Source organism: Manacus candei, unplaced genomic scaffold (assembly GCF_025592945.1).
Source record: "Manacus candei isolate 608988 ecotype Guabito, Panama unplaced genomic scaffold, ASM2559294v1 h1tg000063l, whole genome shotgun sequence".
Taxonomy (NCBI): Eukaryota; Metazoa; Chordata; class Aves; order Passeriformes; family Pipridae; genus Manacus; species Manacus candei.
In genome coordinates, this window is record NW_026138111.1 from 3,667,154 (window position 1) to 3,681,565 (window position 14,412).

Consider the following 14,412-nt stretch of genomic DNA (forward strand, 5'->3'; position numbering starts at 1 on the left):
GTGCGGGGCAGCCGGGCCGCTGCCGGTGCCGCCCCGCGCGGCGCAGCCAATGGTGGTCGGCGGGGCGGGCTGCGCCGCGCAGGGCCGCGTTGTGCAACGCGCCGCGCTTTGAAGGCACCGTCGCCCCTGGGAGGCAGCGCTCACTCGGCATCTGTCGCGGCAGAGCGGCCGGCGGCCGGCCGGGCCCAGCGCCCCGATGAAGACCCGGCGGGACCGGCCTTCGCGTTGGGCATGATCCGCCCGCGGTAGGAGCGGCGCGTAGCGGTGCCCCGGCGGGCAGGATGGCCCACATGCTGCATGCGGCGGCCCGGCGGGTTCAGTGGAGCAGGACGGGCGCCGCGAAGAGGGCGGCGTGCCTGCTGGCCGCGGCGTACGGGCTCAAGATCCTCTACCCCATCATCCGCGGGCGCGTGAAGCGGGCGGGCGGCAGAGGCGGCGCCCAGGATGAGGGGGGCCAGGCGGCGCCGCACCGCGCCAGCGGCCGGGGCAGAGCCTCCCCGGCCGTGGACGCGGAATTCTTCAGGCAGCTGCTGGAACTCCGCAAGCTCTTCTTCCCGAAGCTGGTGAGTGCCGAGCTGGGCTTGCTTTGCCTCCACTCGTTCGCTCTGGTGTCCAGGACTTTCCTCTCTATCTATGTGGCCGCCCTCGATGGGAAAATTGTGAAGAGCATCGTGGAAAAACAGCCCAGGAGCTTTATCTTCAAGTTAATCAAATGGCTGATGATTGCCATCCCAGCCACTTTCGTGAACAGCACCATACGGTACCTGGAGTGCAAGCTGGCCCTCGCCTTCCGCACGCGCCTGGTGGATCACGCCTATGAGACCTACTTTGCCAACCAGACTTACTACAAAGTGATCAGCATGGACGGGCGGCTGGCCAACCCCGACCAGTCTCTCACCGAGGACATCATGATGTTCTCACAGTCTGTGGCACACCTCTACTCCAACCTCACCAAGCCCATCCTGGATGTTGTGCTCACCTCCTACACCCTCATCCGCACAGCGCGGTCCCGGGGGGCCAACCCCATTGGGCCCACGGTCCTGGCTGGGCTCGTCGTCTACGCTACGGCCCGTGTGCTCAAAGCCTGCTCGCCCAAGTTTGGCAAGCTGGTGGCCGAGGAGGCTCACAGGAAGGGCTACCTGCGCTTCATACATTCACGCATCATTGCCAACGTGGAAGAGATCGCTTTTTACCGAGGGCACAAGGTAAGTAGGAGAGAAATTGGAGGGTGTTGTGGTCACTTCCACAGTGCCGGAGCAGACCCACACTTTCCCTGCTGCCCTCCCTGAGCACTTTGGGTCCCTCTGACATTTAAACCTGTTTACAGCTTAGCACTTCCCATTTCTTAGGAAAATGCCATCACACAAGCAGTATCTGGGGGGAGCAGATCACAAGTTCCCTTGAGCTCTGGCAATCTTCCGGTTTTGCAGCTGGATCTTATGCTTTTCTAGAAAATTTATCTCCATTATTGTTTTTCCCCCACCCAGTCCATTCTGATTAACTTTCCCAGGCTTTTTTTTTTCTCACCCATTTGTATGAGCTACCAGGTTTAATACTGCAGAAATAGCAAACAGGGTACACCAGAAAGTCTAGGGGAAAACTCTGTGATAGCTCAGAGCGCACTACAACCTCTGACACTCTTTTACATAGCTAAGCAAAGATGTAGTCATCAGAGTCTTAAAATAGCTTAAGTACAGTACTTCTGCAATCATAGTTACATAAACTAGTAGCTTGTTTTAAAGCCACCTGATTAAGAAACTCTTCATATTTTTATTAGAAGTGGATTTTGGCTGTAATACCTTTCAAACACAATTGGAAAAAAAACTTGTTTCATGTAAGGTGAAAATGAAAGCTGGAAACCAGCCTGAAGTATTACTCTCTGAGTCCAAGCAATGATTATATAAGGTAAATGGTTTATTTTTGTAGACACAATTATTCTCAAAAGCTACCTATCATAATGTTTTAAGTGTAGCTAAATTAAACATTTTCTCAATTCCCACATATCCGGGCTTGAGCTGAATACATACTGTATTGACTTGCAACTCTCTTTGACTTGTTAAACCTCTTGGGATAGTTCTCTCTTCTCCCAGACTTCTTGCAAAAACAAGCAGCTTTGCATTTCAGGGATCAGCTCTGCAACTTTAAGTCACTGGAGATAATTGATCCCCAAACGCTGCCCAATATGAGTTTCAGGTTTCTGTGAAACTCTACAGCTGCAGCTTTATTAGAAGGATGTGGCATCAATCTTATTATGGTTGTTAGAATCAGCTGCTGTTGTGACTGCCTTCTATGTTGTTCTTGTATATATCAGAGATCTTAAAAGAGTTGAAAACCTGCCAATGTTCTATCGAGGGACGATAGATAGTGTAATAAGATGGTGTAAATAAGAAGCAGGTGCACTGACTTCTGTAAAGCTGTGCACTTTTGCTGGGAGACTGCAGTAGAGTGAAAATAAAGTACCATCTAGCAGATGTGATTCAGAAGTCACAGCTCTGGGTGCTGGATTATTTCAGGTGCATATGTGAATGTATCTTGTATGACATGTGCATCTTTGTTGCATTGTATAAATGTTTTATTTTTTTAACTGTAGGTAGAATTGAAACAGCTGCAAAAAAGCTACAAAGCTTTGACAGATCAAATGAATCTCATTTTGTCCAAACGTTTATGGTACATCATGATAGAGCAGTTCCTGATGAAGTATGTCTGGAGTAGCTGTGGTATGATTATGGTCGCTGTGCCCATCATTACTGCAACGGGATTTGCAGATGGCGGTAATACATTTTTTTCTTAATTTCTAAATGTTTCTTTAAAGTTATGTCCTCAAAAGACTGTACTTCCCCTGAATGCCACTCATATTGATTTATTTTTCACAGACTTTATTACAACATCCCTATCCTGTGTGTAACTTTCAAGCATAGCAAGTCAGCTGAGGAAAGAGCAACACAAATGATTCAACTTTGAGCGTAAGCCTGATAAACAGTATGAAGTCAGGACTTAGACGATCCTTGTGTCACACAAGATTACGATGTTAATTGCCATCCTTTTTCACTAGCTACTCTTGGGATGGTAGGCTGATGTTTGCAGCATCTCCATTTACAAAATGATACTATGAACTTTCCTAGAGTGCTTATCTCCTCCTTCCATAAACCACAGTGTAATCAAAGGTAATTATAGGTCATTTTTCTCTTACTGTTGACCTGTTAGGAACCGCTGGTTTTCCCTGACTCTATGGGCAAAGAGAAGGTGAAATTCAAATTCCAGACTAGGATGGTATAATTTTTGACATCCTGTCACAACTTTCCTGGAAGTGAAACAAAACTCAAGTAGTGTTTTTATTGCAGATGCTTTTAAAAGATAAATAAATTAAAAAAAGAGAGAGAGAACAGAAAGAAAGGTAATTAAGGAATAGTAGTGAAAGACAAGTGGGTGATTTGGTTCAACAGGCTTCCTTGTGCACAATTAGTACCACAGAATGTATTGGAATTCCACAGGATTCCTTAAACACAGATCCTACGATGTCTGTAGAAGGATCAGTTCCAAGTTGGATACATTTAATCAGAAAGGAGTGAATTCTTTTCTGTGCAGTAGTTATATTTTTTTCTTGGTAGTTATATTCCAAATCAGGACTGTCCCACTGGACAGGCTTGATGTGACCTGTGGGATGACTTGAGGCGGTGCCCACATGGTTTAGCTCACTTGCAGTTGTGTCGATACACGGCTGGGTGTTCAGCTGTCTGAGCTGCTGCCCATCACGTGGCTCAGGAGGGCACTATATCAGGACCCTGGCTGACATCCTGGGAACAGCTTCAAAAATATCAGGATGTCTTGTTCCAAACAGAAGAGGTTGTACAAAGGCATTTCACCTCACAGTGAAGGTTATCAGCACAACAGAAAAAGTGATAAGAGTCTTTCTGCTAGAATGGGAATGAGTACAATCGAGAAAAAGAGCGTTTAACCACATGTTGTAAATATCTCCTTGGTATTAGAGCATGAATAAAAAAGGACTTGTATTCATGCTAAACTAAATAACATTCCTGTTACCCATGACTGTTCTTTTGATAAATACATTTCAAATGTGGGAGAAAGGAAAGACGCAGCAGTGGCTCGTGTTGTAAAGCAGAATATTTGTCACCAGCAACCTAAACTGATAAAACATGGGTTTTATTGTGGAGTCCTGAGGCATAACATAATGGTGGGTGGCAGACATAATACTGACAACACTGTCAAGACCAGTTCGAGGTATTACAGGTATTCAAAGAATCAGGCATACCTGAAATTACCACTGACCTGCCTGGGAAAACAGTGCTTTGTGCCTCAGCAGATCAGATACAAGTTCGTTCACATCTGAAGGAAGAGGTAGTGGACTTACTACTTTGGGATGTATCAACAGAGTCAGGGATATGCACAAAACTGGTACCATGGCCAGACTTGAGACTACAGTTGTAAAGCAAGGGGAAAAAAAAGTAAAAAAAAAATATTCTTCAATAATAAGAAAAAAGGATCTTTTTTAACAGTAATATTTCTGACTGAAATCTTTAATTTTGTTACATATTTCAGGGAAGAAATCAGCTGGGAAAGCCAAGATTCCCACTTGATAACACTTCTCATTCTTCTTGTGTTAAATCATTGGTGTTCCAAATGTTGAGTCTCTCATCAGTTTTTGCAGAGTAACTGTTTTTGGAAGCAAGACTTTGATTTCTCTAGGCACAGTAAACATTTATCTTTGTTTATAAAATAAGTATATATATGTATCAGTTACATAAATTAAGATGAAAATGGAAATGCTAGTTTCTGTATGAAACAGAGACAGTCTGTCTGCTTTGTTAAAACACAGTTCTTTCAAATGCAGCAGGCCAACCATATGGAAAATGTTTTGGACAAAAAGTTCAAGTAACATCATATATAATATAAAAGCTTGTGTTTTGGCACTGTGAAATGTTCACAAATTCTATATAATTTTAGTTTTTCAAATACCCCTAAATTAGCTGTTGCAGTGGTTTGTAGAGGTCTCCCAACTCCTCCTCGATGAGCTGGCCTGGGTGCTGGAATCAGCCGTCAGTAAATTCTGCATTTACCTTAAGGAGGAATGCTGCATCAGTGTAGTTAAACCATGCCTGGTGCATAGTATAAGAGAATAGGATGTTTTGCATAACAAGATGAATTCCATATGCTCCTACTTATTCTTTGTTACCAAGTTATCTACAGTAGTTACTTTCACCAGTTCTTTTTGAAAGATTGTCTTTATAGAGCTAAGGTTTTCTTAATTTAAAAACTGTTCTATAATAGCTCACATTCTAATAGTAATTTAATTTGTAGAGATAATTTTAAGCAGAATATTTTAACAGAAAACTTTTTTTTTTTACTTTTAGAGTTGGAAGATGGCCAGAAACAGGCAATGGTTAGTGAAAGAACAGAAGCTTTTACTACATCACGAAACTTGCTGATCTCTGGAGCAGATGCTATTGAAAGGATTATGTCTTCATACAAAGAGGTGCTGTACATCTGTCATATGTGAAACAGTAGAGAAAAAAGTAAAACAGTTTACGTTTAATTTAAAATATAAAAAAAGTTGTAAAGTTTTTTATTAAAAAATATTAAAAAACAATTAAAGGCAGATTCTGTTGCAAAGAAATCCATGGAGATCTTTGAACTGGTAGTTTGATCAATGAAGAGTCTAAAGTACACAGCTGCCTGTATGGTGCAACACATGGTTGTAAGTTTTAATACTTGTGTTCAGGTGCCATTAGAGAGTGATAGAAGTTCCTGGAATGTGAGTGATAAAGGTTCAAATTCCTCTTCTGTTTGGAGCACAGACCTGAGTTCAGGCTGTCTGCCTCCACTTCTCTTGGAAGTGTCATAAAATCATAGAATAGTTTGATTGGAAGGGTCTTTAAAGGTCTTCTAGTCCAACTCCCTCACCATGAGCAGGGACATCTTCAATTATGTCAGGTTGCTCAGAGCCCTGTCCAACCTGACTTTGAGTACTTCCAGAGATGGGGCATCTCCACCTCTAGGCAGCCTATTCCAATCATGTTTTGTATGAAACACAGGGAGAATTGAATAGTTATTTCCTGTCTACATAAATGGTGAGGCTGTTTTCAGTATCTTGTGAACCTGTTAAGTTGTAAGTAATTTTGCAAAGTAGAGAAATTTTAGCAGGAAAAAATCCACTTTGGGACAGCAAATATTCTAGAAGTACAGGATATTCATCTGAAAGATTAGAGATATTGTTTCAGATCCTTACCCAAATTCCAGTAAAGTTGGGCTTTCATCTGTGGTCTCTTGGGGATTTCTCTAGGTGCCAACTGTTAAGCCAAAGAAAAGTGAGACGGTGCTGTTATTCTCCTCAACATTTCCTTCTCAGTGTTGGTTCTGCATTCGTTAATTGGTGTTTGCTTGGCCCTTTGGTGGGAACCCCTTTTCCCTGTGCAGTGTGAGGAGGCATGCATTAACTAGGCAGCTAATCAAAGACTATGGATTTTGTTACTGGGAATCCAGCCACAATAGCTACAACTTTGTAAATTGGAGGAGGTGGGGTAGTTTGGTGCCTTCAGATACAGACTCTGACAAAGCCAGAGTCTGTGCTGTTTTCAGAAGGAATCCTTCTAATGGGCTATGATTTTTGACCTATGCTCCTTTAGCTGTTTCCCTGCTTGGCCTCTGCTCTAAAGATACTACCAGATAACCTATTATACACTGATGTAATTTCTATTGTATTTTCAACATTTAAGTCATTTATATAATGTACATGAGGACTTAGAAACTCTGGGGGTTTATTTTTTGGAAACAAAAATATCCACCATGTAGTAGAAGAACTGAACCAACTCACTTTTTTATAACAAGACCAATTCTATGAATTTCCATCTTACTTTTACATTTACACTTCTCTTCAAGAGATGCAGCAGTGCTTTAACCACATTGTCGTTCCCGTTTCATGACTCGGGCAGTTTCCACAGGACAGAGTACTTCAACCCACTTCAAGTGGTAGTGCAGTTCCAGTTCTTGCCCACCTGATCCACCAGGGCAGCCTTCTTCAAGACAATGTAATTCAGCATGCAGAGGAGGAGGGCTCGACTTTTCTTTGCAGTCAACTGTTCAGGTGGGAGTATTTAGAGTTTTGACAAAGTGAGTCTGTAGGGTCATTGTTTAGAAGCTTACTACAAGTTATGTTTCTTGTGGAGCACAGCTGGTACAAGTTTCATTTGTAACATGCAGGATTCTTTCCATCACCCTCCAATGGAGTGATGGCCATGTGGCCAGAACTAGCACTCACTTCTGAGTCTGGCACAAATAGGGAATTATGTATGCTGTAACAGGTGATCTCAGTCATGGAGTGTATGTACTTAACCACAGCAAGCTAAAGATTTTATAATCTTTATCTAATTTTGTTGCTATTCTTCTTTTTCTCTATGAATTTAGTATAAAATTAATCCTTTTAAATCCATCTAATTTATAATAAGAGGCCTGGGTTTAATTCTTCGCTGCCAGCAGATGGAGGCAGTTCTTTATGAGCTCTTGGTGGTGTTGCTGCTCATGAATAGTAAGTTACTAGGTCCAGGGATCTGTTGTTTCTGTCTTTACCAGGTGGAAATTGTGACAAAAGGACCAAAAAAAAATTGAGAAAGCCTTTTAAGAGACCTCACCATCTTTGAAACTCCCAGTTCTAATCCAAGGTCTCAGATTTAGTTCTGGTGCTGCAGTATGCAGTTGCCAGAAGAATAATTTCTGTTTTGTACTGTATTTTAAATTAGGATGCCCTGGTGCTTCTCTTGTACACAGAAAAGCACACTTTTCCCACAGGAGGTTTCAGGAAAAAAAGGAAATAAACATAAATAATTATAGATGCCATTTTTCTCACTTCTGTGGACCTTTATTTCTTCTGGAAAATGCAGAAATTTTGTTTATCTCTTGTATGACAGGCTATCTGTTTTCAGATATGTTAGTAGCTATTCTGTGCTGCTTAAAGACTCTACTGATCCACAAAAAAGATCAGTCCCTGCAACCTCTTCATTTATTGGAGCTATCATAGCTTACATTGGCTGAAATCAAACTGTCCTTTCTGCTGGCTGGTAGCAGCTATGAGTGGCATATGGATTAGCACAGAATCTTGAGGAATGAAAATGGATTGGTGTTGAAGGACGCTTTGTTGATCCTGTTGATCTTTGACCAAACATTTGGTTAGTAGAATTTGTGGAGTATCACTGAAATGAGGCATTTATTGTTTCTCAGGTCACTGAGCTAGCAGGATACACTGCCCGTGTCTACAACATGTTTTCAGTCTTTGATGAGGTGAAGAGAGGCATCTACAAAAGAACTGCTGTTATTCAAGGGTCTGTAAACAACAGCAAGAATGAAGATAAAGCAGAGTTACACATTGATGGACCCTTAGAAATCAAAGGTAATTAATTCATATTTGTGTCTGTTTCCCAGGGGATGGGAGGGAGGCATGGTGCAGTGGGACAGGAGTGAACAGAGAGTTTTTTTCTACAACTAATCTACCTCTCAGCCTAAATGCCACAGAGGCCATGTTACCTTTTCATTTTAACCTCCTGCTGGCTTGTAATTCTGTCCTTAAGGTTTGCTTTTCTTATACACAAAATGACTCATTTTTTTTCTGTGAAACCTTCAAATGAAAAAGGCATTTCAACTATACTATTATTGATGGTGGTGATATTATTATTCTTACACAGACAGTGCCTGTTTCCCTTGGACACTTCATTTTTTTCAGAAAGCTGGGACTAACATTTTCATCTTCAAACATCACATTATTTTGTTTGAGGCAGAGGGGAAGAACAGATTGGTTCAGTAGTTTTTGACAAAAATACTATGTTTTCAATGATTAAAGTTCAGCCCGTGCTCATTTTTTCGTAATTTAGCGGGAATCTTCAACTGAAAAAACAACTTCACCCTTGTCCTCACCTCTCAAATGATCTGCATAAACCTTTTCCCTCCTGTCCCTATCCTGTATCTTTCTGGTGCCACTATCTTTCTGTCTCCACCGTCCCTGGGGCATTTACTGTGTACATCTGTTTCTTGCCATGCTCCATTATGTGATGCCTCTCTCTGCCTCTTGCATCCAGCTTCTGTCTGTCGTACTTAAAGGCAGCTTTTGCAATGGCTTTATCCTCACTTTCCCAACTGACCATTTCTGCTGCTTCCCTCTGTGATGTTGAAAAGCCTCATTCCCTCCCTTTGGCTTTTGGAAACTTAAGCCTCAGTAGAGTTAAGGACCCCAAAGGGCTCTTTATGAAATAACTTCTTGCAGTAATTTCAACAGTGCTGCCCTTCAGCTCAGATTTCTCAAAGGTCCTCTGACAAGGTCCTTCACAACTAACAGTCTGATGCAGCATGGTGGGTAGGTGTGGAAATAGCTGATGTCTTAATTTTGTAGATCTTGGTAATATTTGGCTGACATTAAAAGAAATAGCATTTTATAACTGTTGCATTTTGTCATGTACATGAGAAAAGGTTTGTAGTTCCTGGAGCAACAAAGTAATTTGGGGACTCTTTTTAGATAGATAAAACGAATCCCAAATACAATTCAGATAGGCAGGCATGTTGTTTATGTTCCCTTTTGGTCTAGTATACATAAACCCCCCTCCTTTTTTCTCTGCAACCTTTTCCCAAGATTTCATTCCACTACATTTCATCCAGTCTGAATTCCTCCTAAGCCATGGTGACTAGCATTTGTTCTTGAGTGATTGTAGCTCTCAGAGGCAGCTAGCCAAGACCAAGCATTGTGCACAAGGATTTAAAAAGAATTTAGGCCAGATGAATCTAGGCCACAGGCTCCACACTTTTTATGACAAGTCCTGTTGTTGTAATAGTGTTTTTCCTCCTTTGTTTTGGTCTTGATACTTCAGAAATCCCTGAATAGTGGATTTGTGTGTGGATAAAAGTACACGTGTCTGCATTGTTAGAAAAGAAAAATCTTAATATTCAGCTTCCCCAGTGACTCTGAACATATAATACTTATTTCCTTTGGAAACATCCAGTATAAGTCTATGTAACTAACCGATGTCTGTTTTGTGCCTTGTATTTACTGTTGTCAGTAAGAATGTGAAAATATGAACATGATAATAATTCTGCTTTATAGTGTATCTAATAATTCATAATTTAAAAAATTAAATAGGATTTTGTACATCTTGTACAAATACTATCAAATTGTATTTCTGATTACACATAAATATACTTTAAAAGCATACTAAAGTTGCAATCAAATGCTGCGAAGTTGGGATTAGGAAATGAGAATTAAGTATACTTAATGCTTACTAGCTTACTGTATTTTATCCTAGATTTATTTTAACTACAGTGTCTCCACTGTATCCAAGTAATTTCTTTTAACAGCAAAACACTTTTTTTCCCCATAATCTCATACTGGACACCACAGAACTGTTTTAAGTAAAACTTATTATGGGAAAAAAAGAATTCTGGGTCTGCTGCATGGCACAGAAATTTTTGCCCAGGTTGTTATAGTTTGACAAAGTTGCAAGCAATTGAAAAAAGAGCCTCTATATGGAACATGTAAAACTAACCTTAACTGAAGGAAACGCTACCAGAGCCTTTTACAATGAACTCAGCTGTGCATTACTTACATTTTCTTTGTTCACAGTAGTCTAAGTTGTAAATAAACAGCTTTCTAATACAAAGAGAAATCTCTTTCCTTTGCATCTTTTCTGTAAAGGTAATTTCTGATATTTGTCTAGGAACCCAAGGGGTCAGGTTCTGTTAGAGAAGTCTGTTAACAGGCGACTGAGAAGTTAGAATTAGTTTCATTTTTTTACTGTTTCCAGGAGAATTTATTTCGAAGTCCTTGTGTTACAGCATATCCAAATGTCTGATAGAGATTGCATATTTAAATTTGCCAGAAATCGAAATACTAAGTGTATGTACCTGATGGAAATGTTACATGATCTTCTGCAAATACTTACAAGACACGTTTGCAGTGTCTGTGGCATCAAAAAGAGATGGAAGCAAGCCATTAAACTTTTTTTTCTTTTGCTTTTGTTGCTGGAGGAGACTGAAATGTGCTCCAACTTTCAGGGCTGGTAGTGATTTCTAATTAAATCCTCAAAAGAAGGTTCACTGGTCTGCCCATGGCTAAGGCTGTGCTTGAACTTTTTTATTGATTGGTATTAAACAGCTATTTCAAATAAAATATAGTAAATACAGGTAGAATTTAAATGAACACGTCTTTATAGCGCATCATGTATTTGTGATGCTTACTGTGCATTATGTTTATGATCAAATTTAGGATTCATTGCACATTCTTGGCTACTACTGACAGTGTCTTTCTGACTAGCTAAGATTTATTATTCAGATTTTCCACTGGAGCACATAAGAGAGCTGTTTCAAGCACCAGTCTGTACTTCTCAGCCGTGCACAGAGACTGTCACAAATCACTGCTTAGTGGAAGGCTTTGCAAACTGTTAATTTTTATTTTTTTTCTTTTTTAGGGAAAGTAATTGATGTTGATCAAGGAATTATTTGTGAAAATGTTCCTATTATTACTCCGAATGGCGATGTGGTGGTTTCCAGACTGAACTTCAAAGTAAGATGATATGCAAGAATCTTCTGATTGTTGCCATCACATTAACATAAACAGCACAGAATTCATATACCTTATGTTAAGTACTTGGAGGAGCATATGGATAAAAGGGAAAGTCCAGAAAGGTAGGCATAGTAGCTTGATAGAGGCAGACATATGTAGTTTATCCTGCTCAAAGAAAGAGAAGGGAGGATTTCTGGTGCTTTTGCCAGGTGAAAAACCAAACTGAGATTTTCAAAGGTGAATATGGCAGTATGCATCCATCTTTAGTTAACTTCAATGGAATTGGGATGCTTTACTCACACAGGCTCCTTTAAAAGTCTGAGTTCACAGCAACAGTGAAAAAATCAAGTCTGTAGTTTCACTTGATCACCACAAAGAGCAGTGCTGGCTAACAGCTGACAGCATTGTTCACAAGTCCAGCTGGGGAGTATTTACTCAGTACAACCTTTATTGTTTTTGAAAACCTATTTCAAATACTTCTTGCTATCTGCTCACAATTTTAATGAATGACCTTTATTGAATTACTCCCATATGTATGCTGATCTGATATTCCATTGCAGGTGTTACTACTTTTAAAAAGAACTGAAGTTATCAGAACACTAACATGAACAATTCCAGCAGGTCTTCTAATTTAGCTAAAGCAGTGTTCCTTTTGCCACCTCTGTGGTGTAGGAATTAGGAACTAGGTGAAAAGGGTCCTAGCTATAGCAAAACTTGCAATAACTTCAGTGTAGGAATTTCAGATTTGTAAAATCATAACTTTATGGTCAAACAGACATTTATATTTATTCATTTGGCTCAAGAGGCAGAAACAAAGAAAATATAACAGTCAATATATTTCTGTAAAGCACAGACAATAGCATTGTGATTATGCATAAATATACACTCATATATACTCAGGGTAATATTCAAATGAGTAAAAAAAAGTGGATTATAGCCAAACTAACACAGGTAATTAAGTGGGAAAAGGCAATATGAAGTAAATTTTCTGAATAATTTGATAGGCCTCCCATTGCTGCAGTTAATATCAGAGGTAGGCACAGTGCTGCTCAGTGCTCCGTTAACACCGTTGGACCTAATCTGCATTAGAATAATTGATCCTGATTGTGGTGTATTGACACTGTAATATTAATAATAATTGACACTGTAATAATCAGTGTAGTTTATAGAGACACTCAGACATAATAGAAATTATTTTCATTATCTCAGCCCACATATTATATCTAAAGCCACTGTTTCCAGTGTAGTTGCATGAATATGTGCAGGTAATCAATGAAATGGGTTGATAATTTGATATAAATGCTCATGTAACTCCCTCTTAGGGCTCTTAGACTGTCTTGTGACACATATATTGCATAGTAACATCTTTGTGTTTTCCTCCTCTTTACAGGTCGAGGAGGGGATGAATCTTTTAATCACTGGACCCAATGGCTGTGGAAAGAGTTCACTCTTCAGAATTTTAAGTGGTTTGTGGCCTGTGTATGAAGGAGTTCTCTACAAACCCCCTCCGCAGCACATGTTTTATATACCACAAAGGTATGTGTCTTGCTCAGGGTGATGCCTTTTATCTAGTTACATGAATTTTGACCCTGCTTCTCTTACTTTTAATCTGTGATCTGTACAGCCAAGTTAAAAGGCTGTAAGCACAACCTCAGCTCTATGGAGTGTGCTTAAAAGAAAAGAGATCCCTTCTTATTGGTGATGAAGCATTGTTAGTCACTGCAAAGAGCTCACATACATTTGTGTTAGAGTCTATGTTCGCTGATGGCTAATGTTCTGGATGTTTGGAATCATGGGAGCAGACTAGAGTCTGAAAGAAATTTGAAATAGACCTCACATATCTCAATTCTGATTTCACTTTAAAACCAAAGATCAAAACAAATGAGTATTTTGGTTCCTAAGTGTTGAAATAATATTCAGAACTTTCACACCACAAGACCAGAATCCAATCCAATAGTAACTGCAGATTGCCTTTTTAATAATATGTGCTCATTTCACTAAGGAGTGTGCCTTTTTTGTGCTTCTTTTGTATTCTGATATGCTGTTTGACTCTCAGTGCATATTTTAATGCAATTGATTCTAGAATATCTCCTTAGAGACTTCTAACTACATTGTTTTGCAAAAGCAAAATCAAACACAGAATCTCTTACTTTTGTAGTTTGTTTCTTCCCGTGGGCAAAAGAAGTATTCATGGTACAGTTTGTAGTCTTGTTTAAAAAGTACAAGCTACTAAGCTGAATGGAAAATATTAACTGATTAGTAGATTTTCCTTGCTGCCGGTGAAGGTAGCAAAGAACACTGCTCTATAATTTTCTCAAATATCTCTATAATTTATCACTAGTCATTGTCATTTTTCTGATCCACTCAAGGGTTTTAATCAGGAACTTGGAAGAAAATACTTTATTAAATGTTTTTCAAAACAATATTTCAGAATACCCATTGTGCAGGACATTCTTAAAACCAGTTTTATTCTCATACAGAAGAAAAGCTATTCTGAATTTTTGTCTTGCAGAAAATTTTGAGTTTCAGCCACTTCCATCCTCTGTGTGATCCCAGCCCCTACTCATATCAACACCTATGGCTGGCTTGCCTACAGCCCTTCCTCTTTACTTATGTTCCCTTTATTCTGTGAATGCAAACAAACTCCTCTTGCATTCAGGCAGATTTGGCAAAGTGCTGTTTGAGGGGATTGAATCACATCTGCTGGGTTTTCATTTCCGTAAGCATGTTCCTTTGTTAGCTGCTTCCCTAACTTTGCAGTGCTGGGGGAATTCGTCCAGCAGACCTCTTCTTTGAAACATTTCCAAAGTTTTGGCCAGAATTCACCCAACATCTTTGCAGCCCCCTGTTACCTAAGCTAT

At 40.0% G+C, this 14,412-nt stretch overlaps 1 protein-coding gene across 1 annotated transcript in view; it reads left to right on the top strand.

The window, feature by feature from the left end:
* Positions 1–35: 35 nt before the first annotated feature.
* Positions 36–14,412, top strand: part of ABCD2 (ATP binding cassette subfamily D member 2) — a 45,730-nt gene continuing 31,353 nt past the window's right edge. Inside the window, exons 1-6 of the mRNA XM_051805212.1 lie at positions 36–1,205; positions 2,591–2,771; positions 5,370–5,491; positions 8,230–8,398; positions 11,457–11,551; positions 12,942–13,087. Coding sequence (XP_051661172.1) covers positions 282–1,205; positions 2,591–2,771; positions 5,370–5,491; positions 8,230–8,398; positions 11,457–11,551; positions 12,942–13,087 — 1,637 coding nt within the window. The 5' untranslated portion in view covers positions 36–281. The remainder of the gene's footprint in view (positions 1,206–2,590; positions 2,772–5,369; positions 5,492–8,229; positions 8,399–11,456; positions 11,552–12,941; positions 13,088–14,412) is intronic.